General features: G+C 37.3%; 1 protein-coding gene across 5 annotated transcripts; it reads right to left on the bottom strand.

The window, feature by feature from the left end:
- Positions 1–751: 751 nt before the first annotated feature.
- nr2c2 (nuclear receptor subfamily 2, group C, member 2) lies at positions 752–23663 on the bottom strand. Of its 5 annotated transcripts, none has more exons than XM_088636484.1 (15): positions 23339–23663; positions 20496–20580; positions 11884–11994; positions 11289–11489; positions 10214–10316; positions 9773–9952; positions 8420–8567; positions 7968–8058; positions 7521–7654; positions 6422–6587; positions 5383–5504; positions 5053–5192; positions 4544–4681; positions 3532–3637; positions 752–3319 (listed from the first exon to the last, which is right to left on the bottom strand). In XM_088636484.1, the coding sequence occupies exons 2-15, from the start codon at positions 20553–20555 to the stop codon at positions 3145–3147; spliced, it is 1875 nt and encodes a 624-aa protein (XP_088492610.1). In that variant the 5' UTR covers positions 20556–20580; positions 23339–23663; the 3' UTR covers positions 752–3144. The 5 variants fall into 5 exon arrangements, with proteins under 5 accessions (XP_088492610.1, XP_088492608.1, XP_088492609.1 ...); XM_088636482.1 differs by having other exon boundaries at positions 6410–6587; positions 23339–23655; XM_088636483.1 differs by lacking the exon at positions 23339–23663 and adding an exon at positions 22204–23220 and having other exon boundaries at positions 6410–6587.
- Between the last annotated feature and the right edge of the window lie 333 nt (positions 23664–23996).

Raw genomic sequence — 23996 nt, 5'->3', positions numbered from 1 at the left:
GATGCTTTTATTGGTTACCTTTATATCACTAGTATCCGTACACTTGGAACGATTTCATTTTTGACCTCTGAAGTGGCTGAATAGTGCTTTAAGTAGCTGAGACTTGAAATTAGTATACCAACACCAAGTAAAACTCACAGGCTATAATTAGTCATTCCCAATTTTCTCAGTTAACAAAATAACTTACATAAAATATCACAACAGACAGGTGCCTTTAGAAATTGTTTTGACAGTGACTCATAAGACATACAGTACTGAACTGCATGGACCACAGTTGGCTAGCCTTGTCTATTATACTTTTTCAAACAGCAGGCGATAAAGATCTAAAAAACAACAGGTTACCTGACTTCTAAGCAAGCAGCTTTTTCAATTCAGTAATTAGTACCTAAAGTTAAATGAAAAACAATGGACCGTACAGCCCTTGAGAACTGGAATTGCCTACTCTTGCTCTGTAGACTGAATATCCAGGTGTTGTGCACAAAAGGTGAGGTGAGTGTGACTTCTATGTTGTGCATGCATTAGCCTGGGACACACAGCAGGGGGCCATAGTTAACAACAGATCATGTGGGTAACATTAGCATACCATATGTTAGATATATGATACATAGATCATGTTTTTAAGATTCTTGCAACTACCTTTGCATATAAATTAAACCACACACTTAGGGCAATGTAGATTGAAGAACACAATTATGTATCCAAGTCATACAAAACCAATTAAAACCACACAGGAAACAAGGCATCACAAAACTGCATTAAGTACTTTTAATTGTATAAACTGCTCTTTCAGGTAGTAGTATCTTTTTAGCCACAATGTTGTAACTCCACATTTTTACAGCATTTAATAAAATGCATAAGCTAATCCATGCACTGCAATGCTCTATATACAAAAACAACAATGCAACTTTTCTTCAGGATTGAAGACACAGATCAGATTATAAAAGATTCTGATTAAAAAAGAACATGCACTCATTTTCAATGAAATTACATGTACAGTACAAAGCCAAATTCACATAAAAGAAAAGAGATAAACAACAGTCTTGGCAGGTTTTAAAAACCTAAAGATCAGATTATTAACATACATACACTTCAGGTTAAATTCAGTTATACATCAATTCTGCTGTACCAAATACTGTGGATTTTATGGATGGACATGGCTTTATGGGCATCATTAAATGTTGATTTGCAGAGTTACACATTTCTATGCACAGATTTACTTTGGAAAGGCAAAACAAGTTACCATTTTTAAATCTATAAATATAATGTTACCATTTCTTCATATACAGCGTGCATCTTTAACATCAGATTTGCAACTAATAACAATTTTGAAGGTAACATCTACTAATTGTTAATATGAAATCATTTGCTATGCAAAAAAAACCATCAGAAAGCTGACAAATACCAACATACAACACTATAATTTAGAGACTATCTTTGAGATCTTGTTTGCAATATATAGGAATATAGGATTATAAAAAAAGCATGTCTTCACATAAGACCCACAGTGTTTGTCACTCTTATAGAGCCTTGAAACACTGCACCTAGCTGTTGTAGAAAGGCTTACTAGTGTGCAAATCCTTTACTTTTATATTGTTTCTTCTGTGAAGAAACTAGCCTTAAACTGTCTAAAACTGAAACAAAAATAACAAACGAGAAACTGCAAATCTTTCACAAAATAGCGAGCATCTCATACAGCATTTGATTGTCATGGCAGCAAATGAAAAGTTAGCTGTGAACATGTCATGCAAACAAAAAGGCCATTGTATAAAATTAGGATACTTACATTTCCCATCTGGGAAATAAGGTGATAATTCGATGGACATGTGAATCAAAACGTATATGGAACAAACGTACAGTTGGCAATTAAAAATTCCACACCCAATTATGAAATTGTCTACATTTATTCTCAAATGTGTACTTATAGGTGAATATATTAATAGAAACACACTACTTACTGTATGTGTCTTTGTTGAGCCTTATAATGAAGTATTCATCAACTACGTTATTCACCTTTTTTGATAATTACCTATAGAAATGCAACAGTTTTTTTCAGTATTTAAATGGAACTCCACGTATATTTCTGTGGTTACTTCCAGAGAAAGCTGTTGATGTTATCTGTTAAAAACATGAAATAAATGACCCTGTATTGGACAAAACAGTTAGAAAATGAATGGCTGTAAGGAAATTACAAAGATCACTAGACAATCTCATAATGAACAAGAACAGATTCATTTCAAGGCTGTTGTCAATTTTAACATTCTTACTTTAAACAAGAACACACTGTATTGTATACCAAGGCTGAGGTGAATTTCAACACAAATCTACTCCACACATAATTTCCAACACTAGTCAGCCTGCTAGTTGCTGCATAGGCCGTGCCCTGCATATGATTAACCTAACGGAAAACAGCAATAAAATCACACAAAAGGGCTTAAATGATTAGAATATTCCTATATACTGAATATAGTTCAATATTCCTTTTTTATTATTTTAGAGTAAACAATCCTTATTTGGATCTCTGTTTACAAAGTTCAATACTAAAACATTTACATCTTGTCATTTTGTCACTTTTCATTGAGTTTGGTAAATGGCATTGAAATGTTTATCTACTCTATGGCTGCTATATGTGTTTGCATTTTGTTGCTATTGTTAGCAGAATTAAAATGTGGACTGTTAGTATTATTTATAAAAAAAGTTAAGAAAAACTTTTAAAAAGGCTTAACAAACTGAAGTTTCATTATTAATTTTGTTGCTGCCAATAGTCGCTATAGAATTATTAAAAAATGAACAAAAAGGCAATAGCATCACTTGATGAGATTAATTCCTTTTTTTGATACAAAGTATAAACTCAAAATCTGGTCCATCCATGGAATTTTAAGTAAAGGTGCAGAAAGAATCTTCTATCTCCATTATTTTATCTTATTTTATAACATATTTTATAACATAGTATTCACAACAGGAAAACATGTTTCCACTTTACAATAGTTTGGACACTGTAAGAGTGTACATGTCGAAAAAATGACTTGTTGATTCTAGCCCTGATACATATTTTTCTCCTTTGCCTCAAGCAAAAAGAACCGAAGACATTAAAAAATAAATAGAAATGCCATCTTTAAACAGTGGCTAATTGTTAAAAGTTACAGATTATGCAGATGTCCCTGTGATCTGGCTGTTGTATTCTGCAGTTTCCATTTTCAGAATGTAGGGGATTATACTGTCAATAGGAACATTTCCTATGAGACCGGTGAAGAACAACTCTTCTGTTATGCCAGAGCTCATGAGCCGAAGTGCTGGGAGGCGCATCAGTATACGTGCTAATCTAGAAATGAAGAAATAAGAATTAGAACGATCAAAAATCCAGGTTGTAGTTTTTCTACATTTTTCGAATTTTACTTGCAAACTTATGGTAAACCCACTATATTCTGCCAACTACCCTAGAAGAACTAGAGCCTTGATTATACTCATATACTGTATATCTTGGGAAAAGTGTATGATCTTCACAGTACTTTAAAACAATGCATATGGCCATACCTGTATGTGTCATCTGGATATGTCTTCTGCACATAATCCTGTAACTCCATCTGTGCCTTTTCTTGAAACTTTTCAATCTGGCTTGTACTGCTTAGACCTGGGTGATCTGAAGAAATGCAATTATTTACCATGATTAAAGAACCATTCCACAGTCTTTAAGGTTTTTATTTTTGCTGTTATTTTTAGAAGCAGATAGAAACAATTCAGTTCAATTCTCACTGATTTTCTCAAAATGCTGCTCACGTGAAGTTGAAAATCTAAAATGATTTTCATAGAGAGAGAATACAAATAGAAAGATGATTTGGAAGGTAATGAAGAGAAGTGAAGCAATGAAACAGCAGTACTCAGATTTCCTTCGAGGAAAAAAAAGTCTTTTATACAGTTGATTATAAAAAAGACTATAGACACTGTACCACATCTAAGAGGACACCACAACAGGGTCAAAACAAGGCAAGCGCAAAACAAGAACAATTATAAATTTTGCCCATGTATGTACTCAAGAGAAAACTTTGAAACTGAATTACAGTTTACTTTTTGTATTCAAAAACATGTTCAGAATAACATTATTACCTTTACTATTTAATTTTGTACACAATATAAGTGATTTATAAAAGAGCAGGGGTGTAACCCTGGCGTCCTGGCCAAATTTCCCATTGGCCCTTACCAATCATGGCCTCCAAATAATCCCCATCTAGGAATTGAATTCATTGCTCTTCTCTCCTCCCCACTAATAGCTGATGTGCAGTGAGCATTCTGGCACACTATGGCTGCCGTCGCATCATCCAGTTGGATGCTGCACATTGGTGGTGGTGGAGGCTAGTCCCCATTACCTGTAAAGCGCTTTGAGTGGAGTGTCCAGAAAAGCGCTATACAAGTGTAAGCAATTATTATTATAATTATATGTTTTATTATAAGACATAAGATAGAAACAAATAGTTGGATATAAGATTAAAACATTTCAACAAAATTAGAAATATTAATATAGGTTCATATTTGGAAGTGAATTACTTACCAGGACTGAACAATACAATAGCCTTAAGATATGCATACTCATATCCATCTATTTCCAATTTAGCCATGCTGTTACAAAACTCTTGTAGCTTCCAGATATGCTCCATCACCAGTTTTATCCTATCCCCTGACAACTTATCTAGAATAAAACAAAATATAGCACGTAAACATACCCAGGTCAAAAGGTTTAAGCTATTGAGTAAGCACCCCAGGGTGTACAGTGAAGTGTGGAAAAATGTACATTTAAGAGAAGCTGTGCATGAACAAGAGAGTATGTGTACATATTTACACAAAATCTTTAGTCTTTTCCAATATTCTAATGCAATGTCTCGCTATAATGCTGTGTGTAGTAGCTCATTTGCCCAAGCATCCACAAAATCATTCTTAAACAGATTTCAGAGCTACTACATACAACATTGTGTTAAACTGTAATGAAAACAGGTTTACAGCTGTTATAAAGGGTAAAACAATTTTCAGCTCTGCGCTTACGAAGTAAAAACGGCAACATACCATCTTGAATGCTATTTTGTAGGTGGTTGACAATAGCTGCAAGGATTGTAGAAAGACTCATAACCTGTGCACACTGTGCCAAGCCTAGTGTAAACAGTTCATTCCAGCAGGCACGGACAAGACTGGTATTGCAATCCTGGCTGTTGAGAAAACATTTGGAGAGTCACATCTCTCAATTTCTGCAGATTCATAATGTATAATGTCACAACTACATCAAAAGTACTCCAAAAACCAAAGTGCAGAGTGCAGTTAAAATAACTCCATTAGAACAAACAGGAACTATTTAGTACTACTTTGCTTCATTTACTATTGTAACCATACAATTCCTACCCCAGGGCTTGGAATGCAGGAATGGACCTGGCCCAGTGCATGGAAAGAAACAGCAATCGAGAAGCAGATTCACAGATATAATGTACATTCAGATATTCTGGCATGGGACTTGGCATTGTCAGCTACAACAGAAAAAAAAACTTATGTTAGTCTGACAAGTCATTAAATTATTATACATAATTATAGATAATCATAAGATGCTATTAGAGCTACAATTAAAACCCTATCAATTTTGCAGCTGTGTAAAATGTGGCATTTGCCGTGAAATCTCGTCTCCACGGAGGAATCTGTTCTCTACTGTTTACAACACTGACATCCAGTGAATTAACTTGTTTGTTGAAGGCAAGGCTTTGTGTTTTAATGCAGAAATCCATTTGAATTGAAAAATGCTTATTGTGAACATTGCTAAAGGGTCTTTTACCACCAGACTACAATGAATCCCCACACAAACCTCTACTCAGTAATTGGTAAATACTGGCATATTGTGGTGTGTTTCTTCCAATAACGTGTGGGGATCTGAACCAGTGTGAGAGTGAGCGAAATTGATTTAAAAGTGTGGATCCAAAAGAAAAAGATATATCAATAACTGCATTGGACTACACAGAAGAATATATGTGTTTCATTACAACATTTTGAAATTAAAGAATTAAATGTTAGATAACGTAAAATTCAGACATTTCACAAAGAACAATATTCACTCATTTCTTCCTTTAAGGTTAATGTGACAGGGGATTTCAAGTGATTTGAACCATTCCCCTTTGAACCAAACTTCCCCTTTAAACAATATAGTTAAACTCAATGGTCTTTTGTCAGTGTAACTTCACCAGAAGAAGACTTCACAAAAATCTGAAATATAACCATAATTTTGAAAAAGTGAAATAACTGCTTTAACTAGAAATCTGACACCTTAATGTGTTTGAAGACAGTATTAAAAAGGTGTCCAATTCAAGCAGTTTAACAATCTATTTCCTGTTGTTGCACACATTTACAAAACACAGCACAATGCTCTCATCATAGGAATACAAACCTTAAAACTAACATGAGTGTCAGTGAGGAGAGGTCCTTCCACTTCAATGATGGGAGTGGACTGGTCTCTGCTGATCACCTGGATGCTGGCGCCCCCTCCTGTGTCAGTCCCCTCTGTGAGGTTCTGCACCGCAGTGGTGTCTGTGGGATTCAGTGCTTTTGCCAAAGTGTCAAAGGCACTGCAAATAGGGAGAAAAAAAAAATCACAACATAAATGAGAAACGGGCCTCTTCCTCTTCATTTCCACAGCTGAAGCCCAGGTGGTGCAAAGTTAGTGACAATCAATTCACTACATAGACACAAACACACACAAATACTCACACCAGGTCCGGTTTTACACAAGCCAGTTAACCTACCACTGAGGGTGGAAACTGGAGCACCTGGAGTAAACACATATGAACATGGAGAGAACGTACAAACTCCACGCATATAGCTCCCCAAGTTTACAGACCCAATGTTACCCCCCAATCAGAAATCTAGACCCTGCAGAATTCTGTGGCAGCAGGGGACTGGTCTTTTGGTGTAGTACAGTTATCTGCTGCCTATTGTGTGTGCTCAGAGCTCGCAAGTAACTGGGATAGAATTCTGGCAAGCACAGGCAGAGCTAGATTTGTCATACTGGGACCATGACTCAGGTTGTCTATCAGTCTATGAGGAGAAGGACATTTTGATGGGAAGAGTCCAACTCGGGGCATAGTGCAGGGTTCCATACAATGGGTGACATTACCCCTCTCTGAAATGTACAGTTGAGTACTCTGTCCGGGCAGAGACTTTTGGCATGGTGGAGATGTTCACTGTCTGGGAAGCAGAGCTGTGCATGCTTGGAGTCCCATGACTGACTGGGATTCTATCCACGCAGGAGAAGGGAGAGCCACACTCAACACAAGCACATCTATGAGTTTGAATTTTCACAAAATTTTGCAGAGCCTTCTAAGTATCGTGGTATATTATCTTACTTTGTTTAAGCAACTTATATTTTCACTCATTCATACAGCTGGGCGCTTTACAAGGGTAATCTTGATGCAGTACCCTGCGTTAGGGCATAACAGCAGTGTCCCACCCAGAATGTGAACCCCATGGAAAATGTCAAACATATTTAGGATAGTAAATACCGTGTTATCTCACTGGCAGATTGGTCCTCCTGCTGCATTTCTGAGGCATCTCCATTGTTAAGCGATTCATTAAGGTTGGCAAGTGAAGTGACCACATTTGCTAAAGTACCCAAATCCCCTTGACTCGATTCAGCCTTAGACAAAAACAAATTATTTAGATTTCCATGTACAATACAACTGTAACAACATTATATAGGAAATTATACTATAGAAATTAAATTATATATAAATTATGATAAAAAAGGTACTAGAAAACATGCACTTTAAAATTGCAAGATTACAAAAGAGTATGGATGTTTGCCCATTATGCCTTGCGGCATGTAGGGACAGCAACATCCTGTTGCTATTTCTGCAACATTAATTTTTTACGGGACAGGGTTGTTAGCCGTGTTCAAAAGAGGGATCCGGAATAAATTAAACAAGAGTGACTTAAGATATTTTGCTTACCTTTGAGTCTGTAGCTAAAAGCAATGTTCCATCTGCTTGTATTAATGGCTGTTGAATGTTCACCAACATACCAGGATCCAAGAGGCTGGACCTAAAATGAATTAAAACAAGATTCCTTTCAGTCAACAATACAACAATGAGAATCTCCTTAAGGATCGCTTTTGCAAGTTTAAGATCACAAATACTGAATTACCAGCAATAACAATATGCCTTGTTATAACATTTAAATTGACACTGCAATATACATCTACAGTATATTGGCATCAATGCAGATAACATCTGAAATTCAAACTCTTATTTCCTGAAGGCATAGCTGTAAGTGGCTCTGGGACAGTGCAGACAGTCCTGTACAAGGGCTGAAAAGGTAAGTATGAACTGCTTTGACAGGAACACCCCCAAAGCTTTCATATTAAAACAAATATATGTGAAACAATACACCAGAACGTTATTACCTTGAACCATCTTTCTCTGTGATGAATGTAGGGGTTGCAATGAGGGGACTCCGCAGGTCCTTCCTTATGTAGATTTTCTCCGTTGAGGCTGCACAGTTAGCTGGCTTTTCTCTTGGCAAGTCTATTGGCTTTCTCTCACTTTGCACAGCTACAAAAAAGGAGAAAAAAAATACTGTCAATGGGACCTTATCAAACACTAACATGTATGTTAACATGTAGACATATGATAAAGTAATAACTGAACATTGATACAGTTACTTCTTTTCATTCATCACATAATCCGTAATACTTCAGAAAAAAAGGAATGTGAAAACTATATGCTACTGTAGATGTTATATACTGTACTGTAATATTCAAATCTTCTGTCCTGGTTTGGTTGCATTGGTGTTTATGATTTGTTGTTATGTTACGCGTAGGCCAATAAGATCCCTATGACTCTGACTGGGTTTTAAGTAGTCAATGAGAATTAGTACTTGCAAGTATGTTGTACATAAGTCAGGTAAAAATGCACATATAAGCGCAGTACAACACTTGCTCATGAATTTTTTAAAAGTAACTGCAGAACCTAAAGAAATCTTACATTCATATATTCAGTTAATATGACTTTTATCCTTTTTATAATTTTGAGAAGATTCTTTTAATTATTTGTGAAGATGTGCAAATTCCTGATGGCCACTCACCAGGACGTGTCTACAAAGTCCCGTACAGTGCTTCATAATACAGTTCTATCATTGTCTACTAAATTATTGTGCAATTGTTAATTTGAAACTATTTTACATTACGTTAATGTACACTCACAATAAAGCCATAATTATTTAAACTATTTAACACTGACATTAGTGCTAAAACGTTAACAGGGTGACAGTGAGTGTCAAGTAAAACATTAAGTTAAAGAAGGAAGCTGTAACTATACTGCAAACTAAATATCAAAAATACCAAACTAAAGCATCAGAAATACTAATAAAAATAGTAACAGATAGTATTGTTATGACCTAAGTTCATCTATATAACACCATTATATAATTATACATCAATAACCTTCATAATCCCATAACTGCCTCTGTTTAATGGAAAAAAATGAATTTATTACAAAAAGAAGTTAACCCAACTTTCAGAAGGGAACAACTGGTGGATGTCAGTCTTCATAGCTCTCAAGATGATATAATTAATATGTTAAATGGAATGACAAAATAAAAATAACACCTTGATATATATATATTCAAATGTCCTTCTTAAACAATGATCAAATAGAAATGAGCCACGGGTCTGATTAGTCTGCTTGGTGTCTTCATGAAACTTCATGAACACTGCTTGTTATTAGATGCCAGCTTGTAGTGCCGCGACAGAACTCACATTCCATTTTCATGCCCATTTCTAAGCACTTTTTCAGCCTACAGAACTGGCAGCGGTTGCGGTGGTGCTTATTGACAATGCAGTCTTGGTTGCTACGGCAACTGTAGGTTAGGTTCTTCCTCACGCTTCTCTTAAAGAAGCCCTTGCACCCCTCACAGCTCACTGCACCGTAATGGCGACCTATCAACAAAAGAGACAACAACAAAAAAAAATCAGCTGTATGCCTCTTCACTACAAGATGACACCGCCATACAGATTTTATAACGCCCCAAGGGAACCAGGATTCTTGCACTGCGTTTCTGGAAAGAAAGCTCCTCCACAAAAAAAAATGCCATCCATCCTGCTTACCTGTCACTGCCCTTAACTGACTGTGAATTAATCTGCGGTAAGCAAGGTGCTTCTGTCGTGCCCATCCTGGCGTGGACAGGGCTGCCTTCTTACCTGACGCCTTGTCTCCACAGACGACGCAGTACTCCACAGGCTGTGACCGGCCCACATCTGCTTTCCCCAGCAAACGCTCCACTGAAGCCGCATCGGTCACAATCTGAAACAGCACAACTTCCTATCAACTGGGAGAAAAACGCTAATCTAGCACCTCTAAAATACAAACATCCTGCTACAGTATCTATTAATCTGTTTGTAAGTGATACACACATTCATATACACTGTTAAATATTTTTCTTGTAAAGCAGGGAATTCTGTGAAAGCTGTTATCCTTGAAGCTTATTTTGCATCTTAAATAGTGTCAAAAATACAAATTATGGACTTTCAACCAAAATCAAAAGAGAACTTGCTGGGTTTTTTTTCACAACAATTACTGGCGGCTGACACTTACAAGATGAACTTCAACTATTTTTATATTTCGGGAAAGAAAGAATTAGCATTGATTGAGTGTATTTCAAACCATAATAAAAGTAAAATGTATAAGCACAGCACCATATTCTGTGGTTCAGAATGAGGCAACCAATCTTATGCATGGTGAGGTGAAGCAGCCCTATTACTTTGTAAAGAAGAAGTCTTGTGAATAATGCCCTTTTAATCCAACAGAAATATTGCTGTTGACTTCAAGACGGTTATCCCGATAAATGGAACTTCCTTGTTAACTCTGCATGCAGATTACTTTGGAAACTTTCTGCAGTGAAATATCTGCTGCACAACCTGTACTTAATTTGCTCGTATATCACGTTACATTATTACAGTGACTAGCGAGCAGGAAGGGCTACATAATGTCCCACTAAATGGGAACTCATGCTCTCGCCCACGGCAAGACCAGGGGTTTGAGACAACATGGCGACTTACAGTGCTTTCACAAAGCTCACAATATTGTGCTTAATTCAAAAATTGATTTTTTTTTCCTATACCATCAATGAATTTTTGTAACCGAGATTCGATACCTGGTCTGAGAAATTGGGACTGCAGTTCCCCTTAAGACAAGTGCTTTTCTTTAGTTGTTTTGATTAGCGTGGCAGTCAAGTCCTTCATGTTGTTTTTTAAATGAAGCTGGAGTTTGACTTACCTGTATTCTACCTGGCACAATGTTATCGGTGGTAGTGAAAATGAGCTGTTTTGTGTTTGAGGTCTCTGGGGATGCCAGGATCACCTTTCCTGCACCAGCTCCATCTGGAGTGGCCAATATAAACTGCTGTTTGGAAGTGCTTGACGGATCCACTGCTGTGACGATCTGTATCTTCTGGCCTGTTTGCTGGTCAGTTACAATCTGGAAGGCAAAACAATTAAACTATTTGTCACTCATAAGACAGTGTGGAGTAGTGGTTAGGACTCTCAACTGGAATGTTGCAGGCAGGTTCAAATACTAGATAGAGTACTGTACCACTGTTGTAACTTTGAGCAATATACATTACTCACATTGCTTCAGTAAAATGCATAGGATTTCATATACATAGGTAGAAATGTAGGTCTCTGTGAATAAAAACATCAATCAAATTAATCTTAATAGGCTTTTAAAAAAATAAGATGGAACAGTGAATGTAAATAATACCAATAAGCAAAGAAAAAAACTGATTTTTGTTCATTTAGAACATATATTATACATATTATACATGTAGTCAAAAAATTGATTAATGGGTCTTCGGCCGGTAGCCCTGTCACACCTGTATCCGCTGTGGAGAGGTGACTGCAGAGTCAGCTGAAATGATCTGAATTCTCTGAGGGGAGCTGCTCATCACTGAGGAGTCTGGAGTGGAGGTCTGCACAGTCTGGACCTGCACATGAGCACACAAGAGAGACAGGTCAATCTCACATTATTTAAACTCTTTTTTTTTTCCAGTAAGGGCCATGTGTTCCTTTTAAAGACACAAACGTAAAACTTTATATATGTAACAAGTGACAATATATACATTGCAATTCTGTAATTTTATGTCTCGTCTATGATGTCTTCATCTCTCAACAAGAAGTTCACTCTTCCTTTCCTGTTAAGATCTGTGACAAACAGGGAGCGGTGTTCAGCAATCTACCCCACTGCTAGCACTGACCCAAACAACTGGAATTGAGCATGAACTGCAGAAAAAAACAACACTGGTAAAGGAGCTTGCCCAAAAGCAAGCTGGACTGAGCCTGGGTCATGTCACTAGCCAAATGTCATCCAGTAGCCTCCTGATGTTGCCAGGGTCATGGCTCTCGTCCAGACAGTGCTGAGCCTCCACTATGGGGCTGTGTTGCCTGTGACACATTAAAAGCTGACTTTGTCAAAGGTAGGCAGGGCAGAGGAATCTGCCTACACTTCCTCATTCTCCCCATTTGGTCGAATCATGTCTTCCACTTCAGGATTTAATTTATACTAGATATCCCATTTGATGCTGTAGATTTTGTCTTGGTCCTCTCATTAACTTAATTCCAATTTTAGTGTTTAGTAGAAAGATTCACAAAATTCACAAAATGTGGCTTATTTCTTTAGACCTTATAGGCTTCCCTGATCAGACTGGAGAAACAAAGGGATTCAAATTCTAGCGAATATGTTAATTGGCATAGGCTCTTTCCTGAACTTGCAAATTTCAGCAGGACCTTCCCAGCTCTTCCTTCTTTTTTCACTTACAGTACCCTTAGGTCAGCAGCTATATCACAACTGGTAACCTATTGAAGCGCAGCAGGTGTGAGCCTGCCCAGTACCTGGATGGGAGATCTCCTGGGAAAACTAAGGCTGCTGTTGGAAGAGGTTTTAGTGGGGGCAGCAGGGGGAGTTCAACCTGTGGTCTGCGTGAGTCCTAATCCCCCAGTATAGTGATGTGGACACTAAATTGTAAAAAAAATGGCACAGTCCTCAGGTGAGGTGTAAAACTGTGATCCTGACTCTCTCTTGACATTAAAAATCTTAGTTTATTTCTTAAAAAGAGTAGATGTGTTATCCCCAGTGTCCTGTCCAAACCTCCCCTTGGCCTTTACCAGTCACAGACTCCTAATAATACCCATGTACTAACTGGCTTTATTACTCTGTTCTTCTGTCCACTGATAGCTGACGTGTAATGAACGTCACTTTGGCTGTGATGATCGCATCAATATACTACACATAGGTGGTGGTGGAGAGGAGTCCCTATTAACTGCAAAATAAGCTTTGAGTGCCCCATGCATAATCTGCATACCTTAAGGACTGCAAGAGTTTAACTTCCTTCATGGTTATTTAGACTGTTTTGCTAAAGGTTCCAGACAACAAAAAGATAAGTTGGAAATGAACGGTTGCTGGGGAGTTTTAGAAAGGACAATAGTTCTGTCAAAGTTGTAAAATCAAAAAGTACAAAAAGTTGCTCTTCTGCTGGAACAGCTAACTGGACTGGACTGAGATGTATTACAGGTCAAACATTTAATACACCTTAACAACAGCGTACCAGCTATGAATTAGTGAACAATTTATGATTTCAGTTTTTGGAGACTATTTTAATTTAAGCTAATAAACATGGACTGCTTTTAAAAGTAAACATAACTTCCTTAATATACCACTTCCATCCTGCTGTGGTTCTGAAACTAATTTTTTCAATTTAATGAAAAGCATTCTTCAACTTCTGCTGATATTAACAATGCAAAAAAGCCTTAAAACACATATCACCAATTACCAAGCTGCCAAACCCAGATGTCTCAATCTTTTATATCAGGTTTATCCTATGGTGGTGTTAATTACAGTTTTTTTTCAAAAGCAACAGGTTTCCATGTGGCAAACAGAAGTTGTCAAGAATGCATTTTCCAATATTGCTTTATATGTAACATGCCAGAAGAGCTATTAGCTTTATTGAGTATTACTCTCTGAAGGTCTTCTTTTATTTGCAAAGAAACACATGGAAATAACTAAAAGTGCTGGCACATTTTAGCACTTATGTTCAGTAGAAGAATATGATCATCACTGCAAAGGTGTATATTGTTTGCATTAAAAACTGTGAGGTTCTTATTCTGGCAAAGATACCTCTTTAAAATCCTCTCCATCATTGGAAAGACATGACATTTCCCTGTTCATAAAAGCTAATGTATTCATTTTGCAACAAAACCACATAATTGTTTTTTTTTTATCAAGCAATACAATTCCTCCTCACTCTACCACTTTTAATAAAAAATGGATGAATGGAGCTACCGTCACCTTTTTTGAGACATCATTTTCATCAATGCCTTAGTGTACTTTCAAAGCAAAGGCAGTTGTGTATTCAGGGCTGCCAATATATAAGCCTGTCAAGCATTATGGTAAATAAGAGAAGGCAATATTACCCTTCCCACAGCCCCTCTATGACTCACCAGTTATTTCTAAACTTTTCCCCAGTAGTGTGTGAGAGTATGCATAGCTTTGTGTGACGTAGGTAAGAAAAGTATTTTATTACCATGTAAGCCTGCAGTACCAAGAGAAAAAAGAATATTAATTGGACACAGCTGTGGGAGTGGAACCAGCCAAAGATGCAAGATGTTCTCAGGGGGACAAGCACTGCAGCAGGCTGTAGCACAATGAAGAGAGTACCAGTGCTAAGAGCTTCAAAAGTTTTCCTTGGTTGATTGGGTCCGTGGTGTTGCCTTAATCTCAAATGGAAATATAGGATTAGATCATGTGCAGAATGGTCCTAACAGTGGTGGGATGTTAGCATCCATTTTAGCTGAGTGACTCAAGTAAGAACCAGGACTGAATCTGGTGAAGTTAGAGGAAATCCTGTTAACTTAAATTTGACTCTTTTCAAATTTGACTCTTTTATTGCAAATGGCATTATTATTTTTTAGTAAAAGTTGAAGAACTGATCTTACTTTTTAAAAGGCAGAGAATTTGTTTTTATTGACTCAACAGACGGTACTCTACTTCAATTCTATGTAACTTAAATAATGTTGCTAATATGCTGGTGAACAAAGTACAAAACGCCAGGGTCCCAGAACTAATCTAGGAATGCACTTATGCTTTCGTACCAACTTTATGATACAAAACTAACAGCTGGTGTATACACGGACCACACTGGGACGATAAAAAAAAATCATTGTTTGGAAATGGATACAAGATTGGTAAATAAAAATAGGCAAATCTCATGTAAAGTGCTAAGCATGTTAATATGGAATATCTACATCTATTGCCAGATTGTATACAGTATATACATCTGAACACAGGTCAACCGTTACAAATTACAAATCATTACGAATTGTTCAGGTCCAGAAAAGCAGCAATCATATACATAGTTAATGTCTATTTTTGAGAGCTCTTATAGGTTTCATCAAAGCTAAATGGCAAGTATCATTAACACTTGTGTGGTACAAACTCCAAACTAAAATGATAATGCAAACATCTCAATTTTAAAATTGAACAACAATTAATCAAAAGATGGATGTGGTCAAGTACATGTACGTTTGCTGAATTCTAACCAATACTGCTTAGTGTCAAAAGTGCATTCCTAACCCATTGACTGTTGTTTAGAATTTCAGTAATGGTTACTGTACCCCAAATGACAAATTTTAAATACCTTGAAATGAGGACACCTGCATGTGATTTTCAAAAAACACCAGTTACATCAAAGTGTGCAAAAAAAGTAACATAAAAAGACACTTCCCTTACTATGATGATTTCTGTACACGATTTACTATAAACATGAATATATTTCTCTATTCTTAAATAAAACGTCTAAGCCAGGTAAAAAGCGATTGGCAGTGAAATATTTAGAAAGTGCTGCCGTCAGCCCAGAAGATAGTTGTGTCTGAACAAATAAGCTTCAGAGTTATGCAGAGGTCTTCCGAGAATTCTGATCTCTGTTCAGATGTGTCACAATCTCTCAATACGTGCTTCTTAATTAAACTGTTGTTATTACCAAATTTTTTCTCCATGGTAACATTATGCATACTGTATATCTGTTGACATTGCTATACGAAAACATGGAAAGAATCTTTTGTTTAACCCACTGACAAAAAATTCTAATACCAAGGAGACAGCAGATATTTTATGTCACTTTCTACAGTACATGCTCTTATCAGACCTTTGAGTAAAGATAAATTTCAAAGCCACAAGAGGTGACTTGGAAATACTACCCAGTGTACAGTAAAAGGTATTTATCATCATAAGCGGAAGAAGCCTCCAATTTTACATTTGCTGTTTCTGAAAATGCCTACGAAACAATTCGATGTTCATGGGCATGCAATTAAATTTCACAACCACGTCCATCAGCTTAATTTTGCCACATATAAATTATACAGTGGAACAAGTTAAGGAATAGCCGGATTTATTTTCAGAAGCTGGTAATTTTCAAGACCTAGGTCTTGTGCATTACCCTGTATGAGCAGTGCACGCACAAATATACAATATCTACAGGGATATTATGTATCCCTATTACAATCTTTAAGCTGAAATTACAAACTCTACCTAAAATATTTTTGTTCTATCTTAAAGATTGATTTTTTTTCTTGAAATGTCTTATACTAGTGGTAATACATTCTCAAAATCATTATTGCCTACATACTACAGAATCCTTCTCTTGTTGTTCTGTTCACTTACAATAAAAAACAATTTTGCTCACAAAACTAAGCTACAATGACCATACTAGTCATGTCATCGTATGTGCCCCTTAATTAAGCATGTACTAAATAGCTTGCCTTGTGCAGGGTTTGCACTGCAGAATGAACAGTTAAGCTTCCTACAGACTCCTCTATTGTGCTTCCAGGAACTGAAAGGCTGCATAGAGGTTACAGTACTTACAGCGTCAGAAGCCTTCTGCAGGACGGCATATATTTCTCAGTGAAATGTTTCAAGATGAAAAAGCCAGATGTCCAAATAAATGCTTTATCAGCTAGGTTGCAATAATAATCCTTGTTTTGGCTGTCCATATGCTTAAAGTACAGAGCCCAGAAAAGCAGACAGAATTGTTCAAATATGCCCTCTCTGTGACCCTGTTCCTCTGAAGGTCAAGTGCACTATCAGTCCCTGGTAACCAAGGAAGCAGAATCGACGTGTTCCTCCTATTTTGCCAGCTGCTGAGGCAATTTGTCTAATAATGTGATTAATTTCATCTGGGGAGATTCAGCTCAGGTCACCGTGGCTCTGGATATTTTCACCTGCAGGATTTCCAGGGGAGGTTATTCTTACAGTGGGGTCTTTTACAGGGAACAAAAAAGGGTTAGATTTTCTGTTCCATCTTAAACTCATACGGCAATCAACGTTATTTTAATAAGGTAAAGAAATAATGCACTGAAAGCAAGAAACATGGCATATTTACCTATAAACTCCCAGCTGAATTTAGCTCATTTTATTTTCCCTTTTGGACTTATTTGCTAATGGAAACTGTAAATAGTCAAAATTAACTCCTGACAGGTTTCCTGGTAATAAATCCATTAAAACAGCATTCAAATTACAAGTCCATTGAAACGGTGAAAATTAAAATAGGCTAAGGAATTGATTTTGAAGGGAAATTTCATGCAGCAGGAGAGCAAAATCATGATGCTGTTCCTGCTCAAAGACAAATCATAGCATCTCTGCTGCTCATAGCTGCTCCCCAGAGACAGGTATTAAATGCAAGCTTATTATACCAGACAAAGAATGGCTAATCCATGGCTGATAACTCATTTGTATACATGGAAATATTCCAATTTTCATGAAGTAGTAGCGTCATTTATTGCATACATCATTATAATTATCTGGAATAGCACTGTCCAGAAGCACATACTTCAAAAATACTAACTTCTAGACACCGATAACTTACATAATGAATCTAATTTCAAAGACCTGAAGCCTTGACTTTAAAATGCTTATAAATATATATGTAACAGAAATCCAAAGTCACATTCCCAACATGCAGGCAAAGGTCTTTTATTCAAATTCAGTTTATTCAAGCATTTTAAATTCAATCCTCTTTGCTTGTTTTGAAACTAATTCCACTAACACACAGCCTTTGAGTATTGAACACTGATACAAAAAACAAAAACAGCTGAAGAAAAGTAACAAAACATTTAGGCATTCTCTGCTACAATCCATTCCAGACTAAGACAAATAAATGAACCTCTTCTGCACCCGCTTGCTATAGCAAAGGCAAAGCACTACCATTTCTCCACATTCTACTTCCATGAGTCTTAACTCATTATTGTCACACCACACACCACATTACACACATCTGTTAAACCTGTATACTTAGGATAAATGCTCCATGATGCATTACCTTGATCATATGCAGATCCTTGGGAGTACAAAGCAACGTTAGACAAGAAACAAATATAATTCATCAAATATAAAAAACGAAATATGTTCTCAGCCATGCTGGAATTCATTTCAAAGCAAATCTATCAGGCTTGATTAATTCAGAATATTTAATACATAGCACATCTCAGGACTATTCACAGAAATGAACAGGGTGCCTTCTCTATGGGGTCACAATATAAATGTTAACATTCAAAGACAAACAAAACATTTACAATTTCCTATAAACCATTTCGCTATCAAAAATAAAACAACCATGTGGTCAAGCAGTAATCACATAATATATGGCAGGCTTCATTCTGTTTTTTTTCCTAAACAAAACCTTTTGTTTTCTTAATATATATGTTCAGAAAAATGGAAACAACACAGGTCAATGTAATTACTCTTACAAACCCAATCATAATCAGAAAGCTACTAAATTCATATGAGGATAATATTCCAGATGCTTTAAAGAGCAAAACAGAACCTTGAACCTTGAACCTTGGGCAGGGAGTCGATCCATCAAAGGCACACACATGTACCTCTTACACACAGAGGAAAAACAAAAGTGTTTCTGCTCAATTAGACCTTAACGGAAGTTATCAGCTTATTGTTTCCAATTGCAACACATTTAATTTCTTCACTAAGCGAAATTGTATTAGCAATCTGAAAAATATTTTTTTCTCTGTAGTCCAGCACTGCATCAAATACAATTATGTATTTTCATGCACGGTCTTCCTTCCAGCTTTGGGTACTGGATCGAGAAAGTGTATCCCGTGTCTGTCTTATGAGTCAAACATATATGATCTGTAGGTTAATTTAATCATCAGGCTCCTCCGTAAGACAGAAACGTGATCTTTCCAAACCACCCCTCTTTTTTTTCTATTCCTTGTTAAGTTGATGAGACAGCACAAAAGCTACAGGAAGCAAAACAAAACAGCATGGTGACAGTTAGGAAGTCACTATGTCCTACAAAGCTAATGAAGCCTATAATAGTCTTGTCAGATGAGTCTCACCTTGTTGGTAATAATAGAAAGCACTGCAGTAAAATTACTGTCTAACAAAATGGTACCTCAAACAAGGCAGGGCATTAAAGGCCATTAAAGTTCCATGTTATTCCACAGATGCTCTATACTGAGCAGTTAATTCCCATTTAACTGTACCTTGCTTGGAATCAGATTAATGCAAGACTGCACTCTTCCCATCGGCACGTTTCTTTCTTTTAAGTAGCAATTTCCTTATAGGAAACCTAAAAGAATTATAATCCTACACATGACAGTTTCGAGAGCTAAGTAAGCTTTCAAACACCACACAGCATTTGCAGTTAACAATCCTCTCTGAGGGACAACCAAATGCATGCAGAACCTCCCCTAAGAAATTCACGCTTGATTTCATATCGTTACTGACTTTTTTTTGTTCTACATTATCTGTCTATTCTGGCTTGCCCCCTTCATGAATTCCCCTATTTTATTCTGGAGACAAAAAAAAAGGTTTGTATGGAATGATGCTGCCACTCAAGTCTTAGGATTGCATGCCAAGGTCTATTTGGTTCACGTTTCAAGTCGGAAGAAAAGTTTCACCAGACCCCATCAACAAGATGTATTCAAACACCAGATTCAAGATAAGAAACACGGGTTTGCTGTCACTGTCACTCCTGATGCAGAATGTAGATCAGCGCATTCATAATCTACCATCACAATATGACTTAGAAGTCTGGGCAAATTTAAAATTTCACAACATGGACAACATGAAAGAGACAATGCAACAGTATCTAATTCAAGCGATGTGCTTAAAATATATGTATTGCTTGTGAAATCTGGAAACTAAACATTAACTGATGCGTTAATGTTGTGCTTTGCGTGACTCCACAAAACAACTTTGCAGGAACCGTAATATCTAGCTTAACTGTAGTAAGCTCATCTGCCCACATAGATCATACCAAGACATGATTCAGATTTGGCAGCGGTCTTGTATTGGTAGACAGTTTTTAATAAGATGTATGGGAGACCTAAACAAAATGCCACAGCACCACTATGCATTGTGAATATCCATCCTAATGAAGCCCAAGGTGTTTCAACTTGTACTGTATCATCTGTCACTCACCTCAGCCACCTGCTCTGTGTCCACTATCTGCTGAGCTAGCACCTCCATATTGGTTGCCATGGCGATGCAAGATCATTAGCGAAACCTGTTTGGAAAGAAGCCAGCAGCTTCTATCAGCCAAAGCAAAATTATGCTGGTATGGTTCTTCTTTACAGTATCCTACAACACTTTCATTGGTCAAAAGTAAGAATTAACCACAGTATTTAGAAACCCTAGATGGAAGATCTAAATGCAGGAATTAAAATCTACGGACCTTCTTTAAACTCTCTAATCGATTCCTCCACTGTGCTACACTGAAGAACTTTAAAGTTATTTTTATTATTAATTTGGCTGATTCTTGTATCAGTTTTTAACCAAATTTTGGTACCATGTATACAGATGAGTGGTTTTGTTGAAATCATGTGGGTAAAGCTCAAGGATTAAGTGGCAGTGCCCTCCCCACCTGTTATTTGAATTCATGGCTTGACCACAAAACATTGTTCATTTCACTGTATAGTCACTAGCATTCACAACAGCAAGAAATCATTGCAATGCATTTTAATAATGAATGCAATGATGTATTATGCATATGAGGCCTTGGATTATGCAAAGTCATTTTCACTTGGCTGCTTTCTGTATGGTATTCCTCCATCACAGCCTTCTATCCAGCTTTGTACTTCTGCTGCCAAAGCTTAGTGTCTGTACCCAGTTCTGCAACTGTCTACTAGTTGTCTATAGTATTTTCCATTACTTCTCGCACTACTTCAGTAATTCCTGTGGATCGACCTTGTCCTTCCGTTTGTCAGCTCTGATTTCTTTTCACAACGTCGTATAGTATTCCCCCATCTGTACTATTCTGCACACTGCTAAATTCATTAACATCTCTTCTGACGGCTGTCTTCTTCACAGGATCCTCTTATAGAGGGTTCAGTCAATAAAATGTAATTTGCATATTAAATTAGGATCTGACCTCATGCAAGGCTGACAAATGTCTTGATTAGTGGTTAAAAAAAAAGACCAGAGGAAAAAATTAATTATCAGCTCCTCTCACATATAAAACATCTTTAGTATCACTAAAGGCATTAGATCTGTCAGGAGGTGTGGCAGCTTATTATGCCATATCCACAATTTTACACAAGCTTGTTCTGGTTAAGCTCATTATACTTTTGCATAGTTTTTATCTTAAAAATAGGATTCAGTCATGTTTTTTTTGCTCCCACACTATAGCTGTGTGATTGTACTGTCTGTATAGCTCTAAATCAATAGCAGATGAGTGTATGTTAATTCACAGATACAGACCTATATATTTACAGTGAACAATAGTATAGTGGTGTGTTATATGACTTATCATAGACTGCAAGGTCAAAAGAACCATAAACCAGTCTCTGCTCTGCTTTGATATTACACATTTTACAATGAAAATATATTAAGTGTTTAAACATATAACGGGCTATATCCTGTTAGACTGCAAAGAAAACAGAAAGTCTTGATATAACGAAGTGCAAAACGAATTATATCATAGGGCAAGAGTTTCACACTTCAGTGCTGCAAATAAACCAAGCAGCCTCTCACCTTACAGTTTATCAAGATGGCAACATATGTAAGATGCCACAGCTTTCATTAATAAATTATTCTAGGGGGAAACTGAAAAAGAAATAGGCCAAATGGTTCTCGTGGGTCTTAAACATCAAGTTCTTTTGCTCATCAAAATAAAAATACATCTACTCACCGAGATGCGTGACAATAAATTACTGTAAATTGTTTTCTCGTTCTCTTTAATGCACACTCATTTGTAACAGACTAGACATAGTACATGTAATAGAAAAGAACATCGGCAGTCAAACGGGTCGATTTCTTTTGTTTCCCAAAAGAGGGATGATTTTACTTCATCACACACAATTGTGTTGTTTCTAATTCAAGAGCATTTTTTTTTTTATCTGTACACATCAAACCTAACGATTTCACTAACGGGGATCAGAATCATAATTCAAACTTGGCGTACAACTTTGCCCTGTCAGATTACTCCACCGATTCACTTAATAACTGCTCGAGTCTCTCTTCTGAAAAAAAAAAATGCGGTTTCAATTGCAGCACAAGTGACATGCAATAGAATCTGATAAATTATTCGTCAAAACGCATTCTTCTGCACGGGAAAGCAGCAAAATACATATTTTCGAAAATTGGGAGGGGTCAATACAGCCACACTCGCTCCTACACTGCGTTATTACGGCCTCTGTCATTGGTGTTTTAAGCTTTCATAGCCACCATACAAGCGTTATGCGATTGGTGGGATGCATGGACTGCTTCAACAATCTGTCCCTGCCGAGTTTAAATCGCATGCAAAGACAAAAAAAAAAGAACAAAATGGAGAATCTGGCACAACGCCAAGTCGCGCCGAGCAGCCATTGAAGTGTGCATTTTAAAAATGCGTGTAAAAATCACAAGACGCCCGTGGTCCTACGTGTCGTTTTTCGTGAGAAAAGCCTGGCAGACAGTGCCTTGCGTCCGCCTCTGTTTATGCATACAACCTCTGCAAACCAGCCCCCTGTCCCCGGGATGGCAAAGGTAAAAGGGTCGGGTTCAGATGCGTCTTAAACCAAACGCAGCCCGACTCTCCCTTCTGCCTTCGTTTCGCGTACTAAAACGCATTTTCGTGGGTTTGTCCCATGAACTCCTTCCCAAATCTCCAATTTAAGTGTTTCAACTAAAATCTGACCGGACAGCAGTTTATAAAACCTTAACGACCGGACCTGGCGCAGAGCTTCCCGGAGCTGGGGGACTACTAAAAGTGAAATTAACCACCTTTCGCCGCGACGCGTTTCAATATACCATTAATCGGGCATGAAAGTGATGAGAAGTCTTACCTCCTGGGGGGAAACAGCGTTGTTTTTAGTTCTCAGGTTTTTAAAAAATTATTTGTTATTGTTTTTCTTCTGTGAAAGGTCATAGTTCGTGACCCCGTTCCGCCAGCGTGCCGGGAGTTTTTTCTTCTTCCTCCTCCAGCGCTCTTCTCCTTCCTCGCTCACCGAGCAGCGAGAGCCAGACAGCGCTGACGTCAGCCTGTCTGCCACGGGTGGGCCGCCTCTGATTGGCCGCGACCTATTCGTCTATGTCTTTCTTTTCATTCTTTATGATGCAAGTTTTTTTTTTCCTATGTGTGTGTGGAAGGACGCGAGAGTCAGTGGATATTGTCTTTGCGTTTGGGAGTTCTAGAAGGTCCTAGTGAGAGTAAAAAAAAAAACAGGCGTTGACTAGCAAAAATATCAAGGTCAAGAGAGAGCCCACAACGAGAAGGAGGATCTGGAAAAGCGGTTGTGTGATGTGCATAGAGAACACATCTATTTTTCGCAGTACTTCTCCATGACAGAACTGATGACAAAACGGGGAGAAAAAGCAGAAGCATCCCAAGGCAAAGAATTCCCCAAATCCCACAGCCTCGTGGTATTTTATTTACCATGTCAGATTAAAACTCACTTAACCATGAAGGAATTTTACATTTCTTTTTTAGAGATCATTTTTATA

Source organism: Lepisosteus platostomus, chromosome 6 (genome assembly GCF_059453375.1).
Source record: "Lepisosteus platostomus isolate fLepPlt1 chromosome 6, fLepPlt1.hap1, whole genome shotgun sequence".
Taxonomy (NCBI): Eukaryota; Metazoa; Chordata; class Actinopteri; order Semionotiformes; family Lepisosteidae; genus Lepisosteus; species Lepisosteus platostomus.
The sequence above is the reverse complement of the archived record's forward strand: the minus strand, read 5'-3'. Positions and strand labels throughout refer to the sequence as shown.